We start from the raw sequence: 22,713 nt of genomic DNA, 5'->3' as shown, positions 1-22,713 counted from the left end.
GCAACCTTGAATCCTAGTGCCGATGCAGCGCTGGACTGGCTGGATCCTTCCAAGTGAAGCAATTATTACCCAACGAATGTGATAAGTAGTATTGATTGGATTTGTATTTGACTACATCCTCCACAAGCCCTCCCTCTGCAGGAAGAGGCCACATCTGTGACAGATCCATGTCAATTAACCCACAGTGGCCTGTTAACCCGTGTACCTGAAGTTAATGAAACATTATTCAATACTCATATGTGCCTGGTGTGAAACACTGGACATGAGAGGAAGACTCTAATGAAATGCTGCTTCAGAGTGTTGGGCTCCCGTGAGGAAAAGACCACCACATTTGAGACCTTGGGGTGATTGGAGGGCGGAGGCCCTCGAGTGCATTTTTGTCATCAGTTTAAAGGTGCAATATGCAGAAATCGCTCTGCTATTTCCTGGTCGCTAAAATTATAATAGTTTGCCTAATTTCAGTTTGTGACCCAAACAAGTGTAGAGAATCATTGTACCATCTAAACCGCTGTGAAATATATTTTTAATAACCAAAAAGATTGTATTTTCAGCTGTTTGAAGCTGGTGTACAAAACCAAAAGTAAAAGACGCAAAAACTCAACTTAAAAACGGTAAGCATAGAAATAGCCCACATAGAACAGATCTACTGCTTCTTAGACTTGCTTTCAATGAGTGACAGATCTATAACTCACATAAAAAAATCAAATGTTATTTGTCACATTCGCAGAATACAACAGGTGTAGGTAGACCTTACAGTGAAATGCTTACTTACAAGCCCTTGACCAGCAATGATTTAATTAAGAAGTTAAGAAGAAAAATTTAAAATAGATAAGTAAAAACAAACAAAAAAGGAACAAATAATTAAACAAGCATAATTTCTATGTCAATTTGGTCAGGTCGCCCAAAAATGTATATATTGCAGCTTTAAACTGGATCGGTTGCTTGCTGGATGGCAAATTGAGTGTCTTATTATTTTTATGTCTCTGTTTCGACATTTGAATAGTCGCTGCAGCTGTCCTTGTCTGTCTGTTCTTCCTTACTGTACTTTATTTGGTAGCAATGCTACCGTACCTGTAGACTTAAGGTAATTGTGCTAACGCTAGTTAGCATTGGCTTGCGAAACTTCCTTCATACTGCACGTAGAGACAAACATTTTAGAACTCCAGATAAATGCCTGAATCTCTCAGTATCTCTTTAAGGCAGATGTTTAGATTCATATAAAGAAAACTGCCACTGTTGTTCATTGATAACAGCTAACAGTGTGGTGTTCAGCTGGGGGTTTTGGGAGACCACAGACTACAATATATAATGTCCTCACTCCCCTATCAGAATTGAGTCGGTGTCTACAACTGACCGGTACTTAGGCTACAATTTATTAATTTCAGTCAATGTTATGTCACTGTTTCTTCATCATTATGCATAGATATTGTAATTAATCTAGGATGGAGAGCAGGTAGATTTGACTCTCCAAACTGTAGGCTACAAATAACTTCAGCCTGTTTCCAGAAAATCTGCAAATGTATTGTTGTGATGCTATTTCAGTTAGCTAGTCAGTACAAGGTCTAGTCCTGGCTGTGGTGCTATGTGTTCTGTTTTCCAATAGATTTTGTAATGGGTTTGTCTTTTGGCAAGTCATACTGTCGGAGCCATTTCTAATAATGTTAATGGTGACTGTGAAATGTGTCTGCCTGCCTATCCCTCTCCAAATTCATCCTGACAGTATAAACTGCAGCTATTTTAGGAGTTATAAGTTCATGTTGAAGCAGGAGCTGATGGTAAAAAGGAGTTTCTCTATACTTGACATGGAATCTAGAAAATGTTGACCTACATTTAAAAAAGCATTGTGTGATGTGATCCTAGCCACATCCACGTAGTATTTAATTGCACTTTGCACTGGAGTGAGTTTCTCCCCTAGAACGCAGTTGCTTGGTGCTAGTCAGAAAAGACATCACTCTTCCTCTGGCAGTGCCCAGCCAGTGGTTTGTTGTAATAACTATGGTTGGCCACTGGGGGCAGCAAAGGAGGGACCACCAGACCCTCCTCAAATGTAACAATGTTTGGCCTGCATCACACCTGTTAATCTACTTCTCTGGATGTTTATCCCGGTCCTAAAGTCAGCCCGGTGCTGTCACAAAGCCTCAGTTCCAATTCCTCTTACTACCATCAGTTGATTAAAAAATATTTTGTTATTTTCTGCCTTTACTTGTATCTGAAATGTATGCTGTTAATTTAAATGGAAGAGCAGGAGGGTATTGTTTTGCACACAGACAGACTGTCACAACTAGAACTGTGCCATTGCCTCTTATGGGTATATCCCAAACAGAAACCTGATCTCAACATAAACTCTCCCTGACCCCTTAAGAAAAAATAACCCTTAATCCTGGCATTGTAAACCATGACATAGTGCAACATTGGAAATGTCTACATGCATGCCAAGACAACATTGTGTTATGTACAATAGATGAGGATCCTGTCTAATGCTTTTGGGTCTCTGTGGGACACAGTTTTGTGGTATGTGTGACTAGCTCCTGTCTGTCTGTCCTTTTTCAGGTGAAAGGTTGTGCAGGGGGGATGGGGAGCCTCATCAGGGATTAAGGGTGGGGATTCTCTGTCTCTCTCCAGAAAAGGGTCAGGCATAAGCGCAAAGACACGTGCATAGTGATGCCGTGTAAGCCATTTCTCTGTACCATTATCCCTCCCCCTTTAATACAGACACAGTAATGCACACAAATGAGGGTGGACCTGCACCTGCTTGAGAACAGGTTACAAGTTTCTGGCATATATATATATATATTTATATATATATATGTATATGTGTGTGTATGTAAAAATAAATAGGGAGCCAAAAGAAATTTGGGAATTAAAATATTGGAAAATTATAGAGAAGTATCATTAATTAATTAAATTGTGATAAATGATAATTTGTTGTAGACTGCTTCCTGAATTTATTAGAATTGAAATGGAAATGATGGTAACTAAGCAGAACACATTTATACCTCAGTTATGTTCAGCGGTTTCATACAGGAGAATGGAGACCTCTAGGTGTCATTAGCAGACATTGAAGGAGATGTTTGACTTGAAAGATTATCCTTTTTTTATGTGATCATACAAAAAAGTTATTTCCTCTTTTCTATTCAGCAGTTATCATTTCTAAGCGTCACATAACAAAAACATAACATAAGAGATTGTGGGACTTTATGAAATTCTTTGTGTTGAATTTCATTTGTAAATCTGCATGGTTACTCACAAGGAAGCAAACATGTTTTAAATGTACCCCTGCTATAAAAGAAATGTCATAACTTTATGACACTAATATTAACTTTATGACACTAATATTATCTAGATTGAACAATCTGTTTGTCCAGTATTCCCGGCACGGCCCGAGTATTTGCCTCCCCTTTGCTACACTCCTACACCTGTCCTTGCAGGGACCTCCCGGGTCCTATTTATGGACGAAGCGCCTCAAACTTCTTTCGGTGTTCAACTTGACTCTGCCTGCTCTTGCGTTTCTTGGCAGAACTCTAGTGGCAGTAGCAACATTAGGCCATTTTTGTCACATGTAACTCCAACCTTTCCTGTACACTATATAGCCCACTGGGAAACATAACACATGCTCATGCTCATCACCTATGACATGCCTTGCACCTGTTTTGTAAATGCCTGTAGTTGCCGGGTGGAATTATGGGTCATGGCTAGAAGGGATCCAGCTTTTGTCAAATTAATGTCAAAAGTATACTTTTTTTGCATTTTAGCTAGCCCTAAACCTTTTCCTAACCTTAACCTAATTCTCCTAACATGCTACGAAAAGTCAACTCTGATGTTAATTTCACAAAAGCTGGATCACTTCTAGGCATGACCAGGAATTCTGCCACATTTCCCATTCCTCCCCGAGGTCCTTAAGCTGTTGTGATGATCAGAGGGGCATGTTTTAACAGAGGATGAGGCATAGATGTATATTTTGTTTTACATTGTTTCACTCAAGTCAAAGTTAGAGATTCAAATATCAGTTTCTTGTCAGTGTGTTACTTTTAACAGTTGCAGCTTGATGTAACATACTGCAAGTTCGAGATAACTTTAATAAATCAAGCATTTGACATCACTTTCTATTGCATACTTTTCTATGTTTTACAAAGTGAATAGTATTATTGGCTAATTGTATTATATTCCAAAGGGACTGGCATGGGATGTCAAAGGGTAGTAAAAAGGTTAGTGCCTATTTTAAAAATGTAGAGACCTTGGCGTCACAAGGAGCCATGTAACCTTATTTAGTTGTCAGGATTTCACTGGTCGGCAATGAGAGCCATGATATATATTTGGATATTCTGCCTGTAGATAGGGAGGTTGAAAATACAGCAGAGAAGCATGTGATTCGTTGTTGGTAAGGATTCCATCATCCCTGCGCTGGGTGGGAATGAGTGATGATTAATATGGGTGAAATCAGTGCTTGTCTCTGGGTCTACTTATCGCAGAAATTAAATGACAGTTAGTTCAACAGCATACACACACACCTTATAAAACATCTTCCCAGGCTTTAGCTAAGCTGAAACGCAACCCCGGCAACCTCCCCGCAGTGTAATTGTAATTCGCTGCTGTGTTACCCCTCCGTTCCTCTGGCGCTCGCTAGCTTCTTCTGTAGAGTTCGACTACCGTATCTTCCCACTGCATCATGTTTACCTAGCAACACGCATCACCCGCTGCCGGCCCTCCCATTGGTCATTTCAAAACGCACCCGGGACCAATGGCAGGGCTGTTACCATGGTACAGTGTGTAGTTGCCGGGTGGAATTTTGCTGCAAGGCACGTGAGTCCCGGAGTCTTCGCCTTGTGTTTTTAATCTCGGGTGTCTGGGAGCTTTGCAAACGTGATTTATTGGAACCGAGTCACACTCCCTTTGGAGAGTCAGCTCACATAATACACGTACACATTTATCTATACATTTGTGCGTATACAATCAAAATAGTGTTATGACACAAGGAGGCTGCACCAGTTCGGTTTGGACTGTATGTGCCATGCTGTGCCTCTGTTCGGGGCTAAGGGGAAAGAGGGACTGAATTTTCTGGCTAATTGCTCAACCAAGTTTAGTATAACGTTATGATGTTGCTATTCATATTTGGTTTGTCATATTTTGGAACAAAGATGGAGAGAGGCTGTGGTGTCAGTCTCCAGATCCGATTAAAGACGGTCAAAGTCCCTGGCATTTTGGAATTAAGTTGTAAGCAGTTTACACATACATTTGGGGACATAATTGTTATTTACTCTATTAGATATTAAATGTATTGTTTAGGCTACCTATTGTTATTTTTCTCATTTGTATGTTTCTGGTAACACGGGTTGTTATGTTCAGAACATTGAATCATTGTTGTTGGTGACAGTTTACATCCTAATTTGTGGTCTAGAGGACATTCATAATTGAGAAATATAGCAATACCCTGCTACTTTTAAATTACCTGTTTTACCAGAACATAGCAAATGCATACACAGTGCAACAGCAGAGCAACCCCGGGTGCTATTGCAAAAGTAATTCTAAAGTTCTTGTCCTGCATGCAAATTGTACATTTATTTTGGGTGTGAGCACCCACATCCCCCTTCCCATGTCACCCACCACCTCAGTAACATCCCTAACCTATAACCTGTAATTGGGGTTTAGTTTTTGCATCAACAGTGCTCTCTTATGGAAGTGACACAGTGCTGCATAGCTATTGCAAATATCTTCAGCTCGCAGTTTGATTAAATTGTGTGCTGAAATCTATCCCAATCCTTGCATGACGACAGTAGCTGTCTGCAGTGAAGTTAAAGTTTTTCTGAAGGGAGAACACGCACATTCACTGGCTACCGTGGAGGATGAATGACGGCATGGTTAACCTCATTTTGTACATCCCCTCCCATCTCTTCAGTTGCTGTTCTTTTGGGGGAGAATGTGGAAACGAATACCCAACATGAACACACAGGGATTCACAACATTCAATCTCCTTGAGAACAGACAATGCTGTTTCGGTTCCACATGTCACAGGGAATTATTTTCAGAGCTTTTAAAATACCAAGGCTAAATGATCACAACATTACTTAACCTGCCCTTTGTGTTTTAGTGGATTGAGATACATATACATTTTTGAAGTTGTCTGTTATGTCATATAGATAATAATTTACCCCATTGCCATTTATTGGTGTCATAAGGGTGTAAAATAGTTTTTCTTCCTGTATTTGATCTGAAGAAGAAACAAAGTATATTTTGTTAATATTCCCAAAAAGTAACTCAGTTTGATCACATTGTCAGTGTTTTCAGATATACTGGATCATGTAATTGCCTGTTGCTTACGTTAGCCTAGTTTGTGTGACTTGCAGGCAAGTTTTGTTTTTAATTTACTGGACATAATATTTGAACTAGATGTGAACGGTCACCTGGCAGATGTCCTCTCGTTTTCTGTGTTTTTGTGCTCTATCAAGTTATGCATGCTATTTATGGGAAGTTTAAAGTATTGTTTGAACTTTTCTATATCGATCTTTTTTGCATGACTTCATGAGCTACCCCTTTGGTCGCATTTCTAGTGGTCTTTCCCCCTTCCCCTATCTGTCTACCTGAGGTCTTTTAACTGTTTCCGCGGGCACGTCTTTCTGCCTCCGCGATGCATTTGGCGACGACGAGGAGGCAAGGGGACAGGGCAGCCTCATTTTCTATCTCCGCCCACATATCCAATTTGACCAATTCAAGCAGCTGAAGGGACGTCGTCTGACCAATCACGCTCGAGCTGCCGCGGCGTCGGATAGCAACAGAGCCTGCGAACGCGCACACTGGGGGTGGGGAGTGTTGAGCTCACGATCGAGGAAGGCGCGTCAGGGAAAGCGGAGAGTAGTGGCGGTGGAAAGCAATAAGAGAAGGGAAAGGGTTTTGCCAGTGTGCGTGCTCTAGCACAGAAAATTGTGAAATCATTCTCAAGGACTGGTAGAACTAAATGAAGCTTGTATAAATAGACATGGTGAAGGACAGCAAACAAATAGCTGTCTTAGTAATTATTTTCTGAATAAACCTGAGGAACAGGAAGCAACTTTTGTCATTATCATGACTTGTAAATACATTTCTGAAAGATATAGTCATAAATAGGCTACAGCCTCAAGGTGACTCAAATATAGTGTCACAAAATGCTTGCTTTACTGATTACATTACTGGTTCTAATGTAACTTGTTTGACTTTATCCAATACCTTAGTTATTAGTTAGATATAACTCACTTGTATATTTTCCTTATGCGCCATCGGACTCGAACTTTTGTTATAGATTGAGACGAGTTGACAGATATTTCCCACAGCATGTATACTAGTATATCGTTAAGGAATATTGTTGCGGTTGTCATTTTCAGATATTGTGTGAATAGTGGTAAGGGCTTTTATTTGGGCACGTGCACCTAGTGTCGCCCCATCAATGTAGTCCTTGTCATATGTATGTATGTATGTATGTTATGTATGTATGTATGTATGTATGTATGTATGTATGTATGTATGTATGTATGTATGTATGTATGTATGTATGTATGTATGTATGTATGTATGTATGTATGTATGTATGTATGTATGTATGTAATGTAATGTAATGTAATGTAATGTAATGTAATGTAATGTAATGTAATGTAATGTAATGTGTATATCTATCTGCCTGTTACTATAAATGGAGAGGAGCAACTTTGTGGCGCAACTACTCTCGAAAAGGGGGTATGCGAAAAGTCTCAGGGTTGCCATCATGTAGTTGTGTGTGTGTTACAATATTTCAAGTACCCCGCGTGTAATTTCACATCAACAGAGAAATAAAACTATGCGTAATGTCTCCTTGCTGTACTGTGACTAGGTAGCCCCGCTAATTTGAAAGTTTTCAACATTAATGTGCGTGGAGCTGCGTCAACCCAGCTGCTATCGGATTGTATCTCCACAGCCCCCCTGCGCTCGAATAGCTGTTGGAACAATCCGCATCGCAGGGTGTGGATCCGGAGCGGTCCTGAAAGGGTAGCCAGCACAGGGAGTAATAACGGGAGAGGGGCGAATATAGTTCATGCTACCCGGGAAGAACACCACCTCGGAGGTGAATATCCTGCGAGAAAAATCAGAGGATTGAATGAAAATATAGTTCATTGTTTGACCTGGAGGTATCAAAGGCAACAGTAGCGTGAGGAGAGAGCATCGAGACACATACGGAAGCTCCGAACTGACTGGCAGCGAACGACTGCGTAGAAGACGGTGTGAGAGGGAGGTGACAGTGCTGAAAGTATATTGCTTTTGTTCATTTGGAACTACGGAGTATTGGGTTTTGTTTTAAAGGCACGTTTTTATTTTACTTTCGCGGGGATCACGACTCACTTCCGGAAACCCACTTTATTTTTTGTTGAGCAATCGCGACAGTTTTTGTATCAAAACTGACGAAGAGACTCCAAAACCGGAATATTGTACTGTCGCCAATGTCTTTTCAGACGAGATACATCCATTTAAAATAAAAAAATATATATGGGAGAGTGCGGACCGGATTTATTGAATATATGTAAAATATTATATTCAAGTATTTGACATTCTGTAGTTAACAAACAGCCTTTGCCACCCAAGTGAACTGGCGAGAGAGAAGGATACATTTTTGCTGCGTATGTGGGCACATCAAAGAAAATCAAAATTGAAGATTCACTTCTCTTTTTTATTATCAAGAGAGGCGCATTGACTCTACCTAGATCAGAGACTTTGGAATAGAGCGCAAGAAACTGACACTGAAAACGGTTAGACTTTTGTTGTGCCTTGGAATACACTTACTTGCACATGAGCACTTTGCTTTGTCGTATTTATTTTTGCATGCACATGTTTATTTCTTCTTCCTGCACACGATAACATTTTTCACAAGCTAAAGGTTGTTGTCACTCGTGTTTTTAGTTCCGTGTCCCTCTCCTCCCACCTTTCGACCTGGCAAGCTTAAAGGGCACCAGTTAACTGTGGACTTCGCTAGTTCCTTCAAGGGGGAAGGGTAGATTTTCATGTTTATGCATCTGGTGGAGGAGACAAAGACAAAAAGCTTTTACTGTGGATGATTTATCTCTCTGAACTGTACCATTTGTGTCACTGGATTAAACCACCAGGTTGAAGTCCGGGAAAGAAAACAGCACAGATGTTTTTGGATTGCTTTCACCTGCTTATTTTTTGAGTGATTAGTTCACAATAGGATACTTACACAGAATCTAAGAGGCAAAGGCTATTTTTAGGGAGAGTGATGGGGTAAATGGTGGTAGTTGGAAATTGAGACCCCCACCCTCAGCCCAACAACACTTCCAGCTTTAGCTCTGGTTCCATTGTCAGCTGCTGAATTATCAAAACTGGAAATCCGAGTGGGGGTCCCGTCTCAGTCAAGCTCCCAGATATACATCTCACCCATGTCTACTATCTGACTGTATCTTCTTTGCATCTTTGACTGGAATTATAAAATAAATTCAACAAGGAACAATGCATGAAACTCCGCACTTATAAGAAGCAAACTTGAGTAACCAAATATTTTCTTCCCCATATACACAGAGAAGCATATTTTATATATATATATAATATATATATATATATATATATATTATATATATTAAATAAGAAATAGCTATGAATTATATAAGAATATGTAGTTTAAATAATTATATTATATTTTTACGTCAGAAATAAGTATTGTTGCCTGAAACCCAGTTCATTGCCTTAGAGAAACATTGTAATAAAGAATACAGAGGAAAGACGACGTGAAACTTTTTTGGAAACAAGTTAATGGTGCCTTTTTTAGTTTCATTGGTTCCTAATGTCTCCACCACTTCAGGATTGAATTGTTGACAAATAAATATTTTTGTGTGAAACACTTATATATATATATATATATATACCTGCCTTTCCGGTTCAAACTTGAGTTATATTGTCGTTGGATGTATATTGCTGAATTGCAGAGATTTCTGAAGATTTCTGAGACGAGGATTACCCCTTCACTCTACACTTGATGCATCCTCGTAGTTTTCCAAAGTAATTTTGGAACCCCCAAATTATAAACTTTGACTTGATTTCTGGGATACAGCGGCCCAACACACAAGAGTTTCCGATGGTGATCACTTCGTCAGTGGAGGAGAAGCCACAGCCTTCTAACAGAATGGTCGCAAATCTGCCGACCGAATCCTGGATCAACAACCCAGAGCAAAGTCGCTACTTACCAACTCAGTCACACCTACTCCGGAAACCGACAAAAAGTTAGTACCAATATTCTTGGTTTGTGAATGAGTATACACACTCTTACTTGAACATACAGATGCACATAAACTCACACTCACACTCTCGCTCTCACTAATCACATGTGTTGTAAACTTTTAGTGGATCAATCTAAGCAAAAATAGTTATTTGTCATACTTGAATGATGAGTGTGGAATTATAAGTAGTAAAGTATGTCACTATTGCTTCACCTGTGTAGTTCTCTGTGAGACCCCCTCCTCTCTTCCAAAAGGTTCACCACCTCTGTGGGATGTTGTCATGGAGCTTTTGTACCATGTGATATCCTCAATGCTCTTAGTTGAGATATGAGTATTGTGTATCCTTACATGTTCATCCTGTATGACACAAACTGATAAGACCGATGTTCATCATAGCATGAGTTGAATCAAGAAGTGTCTGCCTATGGCACAACATCCTGGTTTCTCTTGGTTGGTTCAATGCGTGTAAATGTTCGGTGTTGTGAGCTGAAGCAGTTTGGTCTCTTTGACTTGAGCATTGTTCATGCACAGTTTTGACTTGAGCGTTGTTCATGCACAGTTTTGACTTGAGCGTTGTTCATGCACAGTTTTGACTTGAGCGTTGTTCATGCACAGTTTTGACTTGAGCGTTGTTCATGCACAGTTTTGACTTGAGCGTTGTTCATGCACAGTTTTGACTTGAGCGTTGTTTATGCACAGTTTTGACTTGAGCGTTGTTCATGCACAGTTTTGACTTGAGCGTTGTTCATGCACAGTTTTGACTTGTGCGTTGTTTATGCACAGTTTTGACTTGAGCGTTGTTTATGCACAGTTTTGACTTGAGCGTTGTTTATGCACAGTTTTGACTTGTGCGTTGTTTATGCACAGTTTTGACTTGAGCGTTGTTTATGCACAGTTTTGACTTGAGCGTTGTTTATGCACAGTTTTGACTTGTGCGTTGTTTGCACAGTTTTGACTTGTGCGTTGTTTATGCACAGTTTTGACTTGTGCGTTGTTCATGCACAGTTTCTACAATCTGTGGTGTTGATTACACTGTGGCGCTTATCCTCCAAAAGTCATGAACAATCACAAAACTGCGTGCCATCGTAACTGTAAAAACCAAAAAGAATCAGGCATTCTAGTGATGACTTAATGAGAGGAGGGTGAGAGAATGGGGGAAAGACCTATCCATTATTTCCATAAGAGTAGGAGGATTAAACTTGAAGCTGCAGAGCTCCATTGGTCGGTGTCCTACTACTGTTCGCATGGATGCATCAAGCACAGTTTTCATCATTGTTGTAGAGCACTTCGGTGGAATAGCGTACACGTGTTGTAACCAAGTAGAATGGAACTAATACAGATATTGTAATGTTTTTTCACTGGCATAACAATGATGTAATTACAGACTCAACCTGTTCATATTGTTCTGACTTCATTTTGGACCTCGGGTTGGACAAAACCACTACTTCAACAATAGCTGTGTTAAACTTCTATGCTCTATCATTTTAAGTTGTTTTAGGTTTATTTTAGTAGGGCCTGGGATTCCCAGGAATACTCATCACAAAAACTCAAGCAAGCCCCACCTAGAGCAGTTCCACCTAGGAGACCCCTGCCAACCCCATCTCCCCTTCTCCTTTCCCACAATTGTCTCCAGCCACTTGTTCAAACAATTGTGGGAATAAATTCATTCCCTTTCAAGGTTACTGTTGCCCAGCATTTACTACTGCAGCCCATTGATCTTTTGGTCCCAGTGTTTCCATGGATGGACACATGCCTTTTATGTTCTGCACAGCTGTGCTCTACTTGTACGAGTCGTGTGGTTCACACTAGAGCGTGTTTTACCATGACAGCCCGGCAGCTGGGAAATCCTAGCGAAGCTGGGAGTTCCACAGTCCGTGCGTGTGGTTGCAAAACAACTTTATTGATCTGAGTGTTAAACCTCAAAGCCTGTGATGGGCCCCTTCTCTACCTATCCTTTTCTTGGGGTCTGATGCATATTTTTAATTCTTAGATTACATTTCTATCACTTCTGTTGTGGAGATTCCCTTAAAGTTCCATAGGGTTACATAATATTTGACATTTGGGCAATTCACAGTTTATTTTATGAGTATCATGACAGATTATGTTGTTGCTGTATAAGTCAAATGCTTCATGGAATCCCTGCCCCTGGGGAATTGCACATCTTATGTTCTGTCACGTTTCACAGTATCTGACTGTTGTAGATATATTCTCACTGTCTGGACCTGCTGGATCAATACAGGTCAATCAAAAGCAACACCTGGAACTACAGGTGCAGGGGTTTGAACTACTTTTGAACACCAGGCTTGTTGTTGTGTTATTACAGAGGATGTAGCCTGTTTTATTAATGACAAAGATACCTTAGTGTGGTGACATTCAGGCAGTGAATAGCCAGGTCTGTGTTTAGTACAGGAAGCAGCTTGTGGAGATGGTGATGCCGATTCAATGGATGGAAGAATAAAGATGGGAGTGTTGGGGATGGGGGTAGATGAAGGCATGAATGAATACTGAGTTTGGAGTTTATTGGTTTATCCTTTCATTTGATTATTTATTTGTATAGGGGTTTCCCATTCTTGCCCAGTTCCGGCATTGGCTCAAGAAGGGAATTCAATTATCCGTCAATCATTTATCCACTTAATGCTCTTTAGATGTAAATTACTTAATTGGCCCATTTTTAAGAAAGTTTGCAAGCAAGCAATCTAAAGCTTCTACGAGGACGACCACACCAGCCACCACCCCCACTGATCCCAGTCTGACCAGCTGGTCCTGCATGGTAGCAGGGAGCCACCTCTGACACCGTCATTGGTTAGTCAGTCAGTCATGCACTTTGTCCATGGCTGTGCCCTTGACGCTTGACATTGTAACACTTATTTTAAGGTCACAGCTTTCCAAGGTGCCGTTTATTCCAGGAGTTTCCCATAAAACTTAAGCGAGTTAACGGCATGCGGCTGAGAGGCCAGGGGAAAAGTTGGGTTGAAAAGTGAAGCACAAGGAGGACACTTGTTGAATAGCTGACGGGATTCACCTTGTAGACTGCTTAGTGTACAGTAGTTTAATGCAGGTTCTCCCCATAAGCCTTAAATTGGATTGCAGCTTGGCTCAGGAAAGGGCTGTCTGTGTCCCTCGCTGGCCTGTCGTCCCATCCCCCTGCTGAGAGACTCCCTCTCATGACACAGTGAGCCGCCACTGAAGTGGGCACGGTGTCTGGGGGTTACGTTGAAACTTAGCTCACCTACTGTTCTCTGTCATAGCATGGTTGGTAGAAGTCTAGTCGATATTAAACAAGGTCTCTGCTTGATCAGAAACAAAAATTATCTTGCACTGAAATAACTTGACTTGGTGATTACCTAAGTTGGTGGCCAGAAAATTTTGGCAGTTGGAAAGTTATCTAGTCGCCCCGCCCCGGCTCCCCTCAACCATAAGTATTTCTCATTGGCCAGACCTCGCGCTCACTCCTAATATTGCTATCTATATTGGAAGGGGGTAGGGAGATGGTGACACTTCGAGTCCAAGTTTACAGCTGAGTGCATAACTTTTCAATGCTGCCATTATCACTTCCTAGTAACAGCAATTTAGCAGGCTAATTGTAAATCAACACATGGCTGTAGTTGTCAATTGTAACTCAAAGCTCCTCTCTGGACTTTAAGAGGTATCAGACTCTGTGAGACAGGAATAGAAAGTGCAGTCTTTATGCCCACAGATCTGGGTGACTTTTCAGGTATTTCCCCCTTTTTAATTTAAGTTATTTCTGAGTATCCAACTCTCTTTCTCTGCTGCCTATTTCCGTCCTCACAGTGTGGTGCAGGCGTTGCGGCCGTGTGTAGGTTACTGACTTTAGTAACTGGGTAAGCATTTCACTGTTAGTCTACACCTGTTATTTGTCACATGCTTCGTAAACAACATTTGATTTAACTGTCTGAAAGATGCCTGAGAGAAATGTAACATGCTTGAGAAAGAGTGACTTTCTGTCTGGTTAATTTATTTTCTGTCTTGAAATGTTGAAGATATGATAATAATTAAGTCTAAGGCCAAAGGTAAAGGCATGGTGGGAGCTTCTTTTCCAGAAGTAGAAAAACACACGACGAAGACAAGGGCCATATCAGAGCTGGGGAAAGAAAACAGATCTCAGGTTAGGCCCTCTGTTAGTGGAGTTTGGACTGTGAGACTGAAAGCAGCGGTATCTGAAGCAGTCACACAAACACCACGTCCCCACCGCTGCCCTTTTGCTCCTTTCCCCCCCTTCATCTTGTTTGTTTCCTGCACTAATTTATGGTCTAAAGGTGAAATGTCTTGTCCCCTTGCTTACTGTGGTTGAGTCATGTTTATCTTTCTGACTTTCCAGTAAACAAGATACTGAAGTTCTCATTCATTCCACCACTCCAAGAATGTGACTGAAGTGATGCAATCAATGCTCTTGATTGCTGTGTTTTAAACAAGATCCCCAGACAGTATTGCCTGTTGGACTGTGTTGTGTTTGGTGTGGTTACAGTTAGTGGCAGGTGCCTGTTACAATGAGCCTGTCCTCCTATAGCTCCTCCCACCAGCCTCCTCTGGTGTAGAGGATGTGGTGGTGGAGTGGTGCTCTATAAACTGCTGTCCCTTGAGGTTTTCCCACTCTGTGGAATGTGATTCATGTGGAAGTAAACAAATGCACCGTCCAATAAATCAGTCTGGATTGAGTATCCTTGTTGTTGTAGCTTAGCTGGGAGGCGCTGGTATACAGGGTTAGGGGGGACCTCTCTGCAACGCTCCCAAGTCTGTCAAAATAGCCCTTCAGGCTTCACCCCTCCATCTCCCTCAGACTAGCTAAGGGGGAAAGTAAGTTTGTCCTTTTCTGTGGCTGTAACTTTTAGACTGGTGATTAAGCAATAGGGATATGTGGACTAGAGATTGTTAGCGAGGCGAGTACGTAGGCTAAGTGTTTGTGTTGTGGTTTCGCTTCACACTAGTTAAAGGGTAGGAAGCATGAGGTTTTACTTAGTTGGAGTCATGATCTGATTACTTACAAGTACAAACATAGTTATGTTTTTGGGTTATTACATATTTATTACCTTATTCCTGGATAACTTCTGAAGTTCCCACAATGCACTATTTCTCAGTCATTTGGAGGATATATGCTGTTCTATTGCGTTTGTATGCTTGCTCAGTAGCCATCTTAAGCTGGCTAACATTAGCCACTAGCCATGCTAGCATGTAATTCAATTCCAGACCATGTGTTGGCGGTGGTGACCTACAATCCACCAATCACAGGAAGTGTGTCCATGGCACGTACGGCCATGGACACGGCAGGCTCTAGTGCCTTCGTGCAGTGGGCTTGTCTGTTCTCCTTTTTGTTTTGTCAACTTTTTAGGCATGTTCTCTAACATTAGCTGTCTAGTTAGCTTGCTGGCTAAGATAACGGCATATAGCTAACATTCTTTGATAACTGGTTAGATGGCGTTATGTATTTCTAAAACTTTGGTTTACTTTAATGTAGCTATAAGCTAGTTGTTATTAATTGCAACTGGCTGACTCGTAGTGCTCAGTTAACATTAGCAATCTGGTAGGGCTAATGTTAGCAGGCTAGTTGGCTAGCAACCTTGCAGGTTGATTTGGTACAATAAATTGATTAAGTATTTGCTTTTAAGCTGGCTGAAAATGTAATTGAAACCAATAGTCATAAGTGCAAACAATTTGGTTTAATTTTAAGTTATACATTGTGTTAATTTACCACCCCTTCGACCTCCTCTCAACCTCCCCTCCCCAACACCCCCTTTGATGACACAAGTTTGAAAGGAAAACATTTATTGTGCAGCAGAAGCAGAGCTCAGTATGCTTGTAGCCTGCATCTGCGTGACCAAGCGGTGGTCCAGCTATATAACATTTTCTGGCAGACAAACAAACCCCCCTTCCCCCTGCTGCGCATAACTCACAGTATCCACGCTGACACAGCCACTTCCATCACGGAAAGCACATAAAACATTTAGCAAGCAAACTCTCCCCTGCTTCTCTCACTCTATCTGAATCTCTCCTTCTCTCTCTGTCTTTCTCTTGTTCTTTCATAAGTAAAATAGGCAGTTTGTGATGCTGTATGTAAGTTGTGACTTCTCTCTCTGCTTCCTCCACCTGAAGAATCAGACTGACCTCTCCTGTTGGTAGGCAGGACTAGATAGATAGCTGCTGCCTCTACAGGAGCATACATGCCCAGGCTGCCCACCAAAGGAGCTTGATCACTCTGAGATCGATTAGAGCTGGTTAGTCTAATGACTTAGTCCAGAGCTGAGGAGAACCTGCAGCCGTCTTAAGTAGAGGTCGACCGATTTAATCTCAATGGCCGATTAATTAGGGCCGAGTTCAAGTTTTCATAACAATCGGGAAATCGGTATTTTTGGGCGCTGATTTCCGATTATTTAAAATAAAATAACAATTTATTTTATTTTATAGCTTTTATTTAACTAGGCAAGTCAGTTAAGAACACATTCTTATTTTCAATGACTTTGTAAATCAACAGATTTTCACCTTGTCAGCTCAGGGATTCCAATCTTGCAACCGCACAGTTAACTAGTCCAACGCTCTAACCATTGCACTCCACGAGTAGCCTGCCTGTTACGCGAACGTAGTAGAAACCAAGGTAAATTGCTAGATAGCATTAAACGTATAAAAAACAATCAATCATAATCACTAGTTATAACTACTAATCCAGTTTAACAGGCAATATTAACCAGGTGAAAGTGTGTCATTTCTCTTGCGTTCATTGCACGCAGAGTCAGGGTATATGCAACAGTTTGGGCTACCTGGCTCATTGCGAACTAATTTACCAGAATGTTACGTAATTATGACATACATTGAAGGTTGTGCAATGTAAAAATAATATTTAGACTTAGGGATGCCACCCGTTAGATAAAATACCGAACGGTTCCGTATTTCACTGAAATAATAAACGTTTTGTTTTCGAAATGATAGTTTATGGATTCGATCATATTGTAATGAAACTGGCAAGGAGCAGGTCTCGAACCCTCGACCTTCTAGTTCGAGGTCCGGCGCGCTATCGACTGTGCCGCAAAAGCATGCTCGTGCGGCAGAGTTGATTTCCGCGCTTATGAACCCGTTAGCCATAATAAACCTGTTATTATGTTATAATTAAGTCTGATTTGATAGAGCAGTCTGACTGAGCAGCAGCAGGCCCGTAATCATTCATTCAAACAGCACTTTCGTGTGTTTTGCCAGCAGCTCTTCGCAAGCACAGCGCTGTTTATGACTTCAAGCCTATTAGCCTATGGCTGGTCTTACCAATGTGAAATGGCTAGCTAGTTAGCCGGGTGTGCGCTAATACTGTTTCAAACGTCACTCGCTTTTAGATTTGGAGTAGTTATTGCCCTTGCGCTGCGCTGGCTTTTGTGGAGCTATGGGTAATGATGCTTCGAGTGTGGCTGTTGTCGATGTGTTCCTGGTTCGAGCCCAGGTAGGGGCGAGGAGAGGCGCGGAAGCTATACTGCTACACTGGCAAAACTATAGTGCCTATAAGAACCTCCAATAGTCAAAGGTATATGAAATACAAATGGTATAGAGAGAAATAGTCCTATAAATACTATATTAACTACAACCTAAAACCTCTTACCTTGGAATATTGAAGTCTCATGTTAAAAGGAACCACCAACTTTCATATGTTCTGAGCAAGGAACTTAAACGTTAGCTTTTTTTACATGGCACATATTACTTTCTTCTCCAACACTTTGTTTTTGCATTATTTAAACCAAATTGACATGTTTCATTATTTATTTGAGGCTAAATTGATTTTATTGATGTTTTATATTCAGTTAAAATAAGTGTTAATTCAGTATTGTTGTAGTTGTCATTATTACAAATAAAAAATATTTAAAAAAATCGGCTGATTAAGCGCTATCGGCTTTTTTGGTCCTCCAATAATCGGTATCGGCATTGAAAAATCATAATCGGTTGACCTCTAGTCCTAAGATGTGAACATGCCCTTCTCAAAGGGGGGTGATAACCTAAGGTCCTTTGGGTCACAGTTGAAACTTATTGGGAAAGGGGGAGTGGTGTAGGTGAGTGGCTGTAGGTCGTGAAGTTTTTGGAAACAATAACAAACATGGCCACCTGACCCAAGAGGCATGGGAAAGCTTCCATGACGTTGTGTGTGTGTGTGTTTGATACCTACTGTTGTGCCACCCTGTGTGCCATCAGGGGTTTCAGGCAGCAGATTAGCTTCAGTCGTTGCTGACAAGATGGGCATTTGGATTGACCAACAGGAAGAGAAACATAATTTAAAAATACATCAAACGCGGGGTACTAAGCACATCCTCATCCGTATTAGCTCTCTCTGTAGTAGAAGTTGTCGAGCCAGAGCCCAGAAAGTACCACAGCCACAAATCGTCCTGTACCAGGGCTGTCGTCGGCCCTCTTCTCCCATTGCATTTGGGAGAGGATTTAGTTATATTTGTATGGACTGTGTGAGCGCTCAATTTACCAGTGTCACTATTTGATGAGAGGTCGACCCAGATGGGTGTTATTTATTGCTTTCAGTCTGACTCAGCTTTGGGGGGCTGACTGTCTGAAGTTCATTGGGGGCATAGCCGAGGTGCTGGGGTAGAGGAGAATTATTTGAGCTGCTCTCAAATAAATAAAGCACTCTGTTGCTGCCCGCCGGCCGGCGCTGTGAACAGGCCAGTGGTATGAGGAGGTTTAGCTGGTGTCTGGGCATTGGCAGGTGGAGATTGTTACCAGGAGGACAAGGAGGTTTTCATGACTTGGACTCAGTTTATAAGCCTAATCGGCAGTCAGTTCACTCCATAGGATGGCTCACACTTCCAGTGAATGCCCAGAACTTCCTCCTTTATCAAACTACTGTGATACTGTGGTCATATGATGATAGGTACTTCCCTCTGGCCTGTCTTCATCCTGTTTGATTGTATCCGAAGCCAAGGTGGTTGTATTTTCAGTCCAGTGATTGACAATGACCAGATGTACAAGCCAGTCATGTCATGACAATGATCTGATGCAGCAATCATGTCGGGCAGTGCAGGCTGGAAGCAGACATTACCGCTGTGTCCTGATTGGATTGTTGCCCGGCATGTGGAAGCAAGAGTGTGACATTTGACCTTTGAGAAGTAGCTAATGGTCAGGGTCAGTACAGTGAGGGTCCAGAGCCTTTACACTGAGGGACATACTGAGATTCTGGACAACTAGAGAGGTTTCATGTGGAGGGACACACAGGTACGTTATGACATAGAACTTGACAGATGGAATGTCATATTCATGATGTGCAAGCAGCCAGTCTTGCTCTCACACCCCCCTTTCACAGTCTGGGCCTGAAAAGCGCAGTGTCAGAGTGCGCAGTATCTGTGTCTCAGCTGTGCCTGTCCCTCAGTGCCAGCGAGCCGGCCACACCGGGAGAGATGGAGGGAGAGAGGAGACTGAGTGTCCTCAGTGACCTGACCTGGCCCAGTCACAGTCGGCACCAAGAGGGCATGGGCTTAGCTTCCCCTGCCACTCTCCCTCGCCCTGCACGAGGTCAGCTCAGAGACATTTCTAGAAGATTTAGCTTTTGGAACTTTCTATAGACAGTGGTGCCTTCTCTTGTGACCACTGACAATGGACAAGATCAGTCAGGAAAGTAGTCTGGCTGTCGTCAGCATGACAGAAGGGAAAGTGTTCTATTTACTGTTGTTCACAGAAGTAACTTGTTGGCAGCATTGTAAATGAGTTGCTGTCTTCAAAGTTCAAGGTGATCTTACCATTCACAGAGGGAGCTGTAACGGTACTGGGTTACCTGCCTGCTACCTGCTGGTTACCTGGATCTGTCAGGTGTGCCTGTATGAGAGCGTGGAGATCCTGACCGGGCAGTGGAGAGATGACGGTGGTCCTCCTTGCCCGTGTTGTGGCGGTGAGTGTGTTAATGCGTGTTGTTAGTGTGTCAGTGTACCAGCCAGGCATCCCCGCAGTGTCATTGCCTGGATGGGAGCATATAGACCTGACTCTTTACCTGTGTCCAACTTTGGCTTGGTGGCACCACTGCTCCCGTTACCCTAACAGGGTATAAGAGGGATCGACAGGGCCAGGGAGGGGGAAGGGACAGTGGGTTCAGCTGTTGGCCTTACACTCCCCACCCCATTCAATTCCTGTACCTTGGAGACAGGGAGTGGGCTAGTCTGTTGCTATGGTCACACCCTGATTGGCAGCTGTATTTGGTCAGCTGTAGAGTGGTGTGGTGGGATACCTCATGGTCCATGCACGGTTAATTGGTGGAAATGATTACTTCAGTATGTATATATTTAACCCAGTCCGATATGACACTTGCATAAGTGAGGATGAATTCTACCCTGTGCAGTACACCTGTGTGTTTGTCTGTGTGCCCTTACCTACTATATTTTATTAATATCCAGCCCCATTAGAGACAACATTTGTGTGAGTGCTTTGGCCGGTTGGGTGAGAGGGACTGGGGGAGAGAGGGACTGGGGGAGAGAGAGGGACTGGGGGAGAGAGGGACTGGGGGAGAGAGAGGGACTGGGGGAGAGAGGGACTGGGGGAGAGAGGGACTTGGGGGGAGAGAGAGGGACTTGGGGGGAGAGAGAGGGACTTGGGGGGAGAGAGAGGGACTTGGGGGGAGAGAGAGGGACTTGGGGGGAGAGAGAGGGACTTGGGGGGGGAGAGAGAGGGACTTGGGGGGGGGAGAGAGAGGGACTTGGGGGGAGAGAGAGGGACTTGGGGGGGAGAGAGAGGGACTTGGGGGGAGAGAGAGGGACTTGGGGGGAGAGAGAGGGACTTGGGGGAGAGAGAGGGACTTGGGGGGGAGAGAGAGGGACTTGGGGGGAGAGAGAGGGACTATGGGGGAGAGAGAGGGACTTGGGGGGAGAGAGAGGGACTGGGGGAGATGAGAGACTGGGAGCGAGAGAGAGAGAGAGAGAGAGACTGGGAGCGAGAGAGAGAGAGAGAGAGACTGGAGCGAGAGAGAGAGAGAGAGAGACTGGGAGAGAGAGAGAGAGACTGGGAGCGAGAGAGAGAGAGAGAGACTGGGAGCGAGAGAGAGAGAGAGAGAGAGACTGGAGCGAGAGAGAGAAGAGAGAGAGAGAGAGCCTGGGAGCGAGAGAGAAGAGAGAGAGAAGACTGGGAGCGAGAGAGAGAGAGAGAGACTGGGAGCGAGAGAGAGGAGAGAGACGGAGCGAGAGAGAGAGAGAGAGAGACTGGGAAGCGAGAGAGAGAGAGAGACTGGGGAGCGAGAGAGAGAGACTAGGGGAGCGAGAGAGAGAGAGAGAGACTGGGAGCGAGAGAGAGAGAGAGCGAACTGGGAGCGAGAGAGAGAGAGAGAGACTGGGAGCGAGAGAGAGAGAGAGAGACTGGGAGCGAGAGAGAGAGAGAGAGACTGGGAGCGAGAGAGAGAGAGAGAGACTGGGAGCGAGAGAGAGAGAGAGACTGGGAGCGAGAGAGAGACTGGGAGCGAGAGACTGGAGCCGAGAGAGAGACTGGGAGCGAGAGAGACTGGGAGCGAGAGAGAAGAGAGAGAGACTGGAGCGAGAGACTGGGAGCGAGAAGAGAGAGAGACTGGGAGCGAGAGAGAGAGAGAGAGACTGGGAGCGAGAGACTGGGAGCGAGAGAGAGAGAGACTGGGAGCGAGAGAGAGAGAGAGACTGGGAGCGAGAGAGACTGGGAGCGAGAGAGAGAGAGAGACTGGGAGCGAGAGAGAGAGAGAACTGGGAGCGAGAGAGAGAGAGAGAGACTGGGAGCAGAGAGAGAGAGAGACTGGGAGCGAGAGACTGGGAGCGAGAGAGAGAGAGACTGGGAGGAGAGAGACTGGGAGCGAGAGAGAGAGAGAGACTGGGAGCGAGAGAGACGGAGCGAGAGCGAGGGAGACTGGGAGCGAGAGAGACTGGGAGCGAGAGAGATGAGAGACTGGGAGCGAGAGAGAGACTGGGAGCGAGACAGAGTCGAAGGCGAGAGAGACTGGGAGCGAGAGAGAGACTGGGAGCGAACGAGAGAGAGCGAGAGAGACTGGGAGCGAACGAAGAGAGAGAGAGAGACTGGAGCGAACGAGAGAGAGAGAGAGAGACTGGGAGCGAACGAGAGAGAGAGAGGAGAGGAGAGACTGGGAGCGAGAGAGAGAGAGACTGGGAGAGAGAGAGACTGGGATCGAACGAGAGAGAGACTGGGGAGAGAGAGAGACTTGGGAGAGAGAGAGACTGGTAGAGAGGAGGAGAGAGATCTGGGAGCGAGAGAAGAAAGAGAGGGACTTGGAGAGGAGAGAGGGACGAGGAGAGGAGAGAGAGGGGTAATTGGGAGAGAGAGTGGACTGGTAGAGAGAGAGATGGACTACGGGGAGAAGAGAGAGAGGGACTGGAGAGAGAGAGAGGGACTGGGAGAGAGAGAGAGGGACTGGGAGAGAGAGAGAGGGACTGGGAGAGAGAGAGAGAGAGGGACTGGGAGAGAGAGAGAGAGAGGGACTGGGAGAGAGAGAGAGAGGGACTGGGAGAGAGAGAGAGAGAGGGACTGGGAGAGAGAGGGA

At 43.6% G+C, this 22,713-nt stretch overlaps 1 protein-coding gene across 7 annotated transcripts in view; it reads left to right on the top strand.

The window, feature by feature from the left end:
* LOC109901849 (dual specificity tyrosine-phosphorylation-regulated kinase 1B) overlaps positions 1-22,713 on the top strand; it is a 74,919-nt gene that overhangs the window by 30,419 nt on the left and 21,787 nt on the right. For 3 of the 7 annotated variants that reach the window (XM_020497840.2, XM_020497839.2, XM_020497838.2), the window contains exon 1: positions 7,929-10,226. The exons of 3 other annotated variants lie outside the window; for them this stretch is intronic. In XM_020497840.2, the coding sequence (XP_020353429.2) occupies positions 10,082-10,226 (145 nt within the window). In that variant the 5' untranslated portion in view covers positions 7,929-10,081. Of the gene's footprint in view, positions 1-7,919; positions 10,227-22,713 lie in introns of those variants that run through there. One more of the 7 variants, XM_020497837.2, reaches the window with a different exon arrangement.

The sequence above is a fragment of the Oncorhynchus kisutch genome, linkage group LG13 (assembly GCF_002021735.2).
Source record: "Oncorhynchus kisutch isolate 150728-3 linkage group LG13, Okis_V2, whole genome shotgun sequence".
NCBI classification, from domain to species: domain Eukaryota; kingdom Metazoa; phylum Chordata; class Actinopteri; order Salmoniformes; family Salmonidae; genus Oncorhynchus; species Oncorhynchus kisutch.
This window is presented reverse-complemented; position numbering and strand designations above follow the sequence as displayed.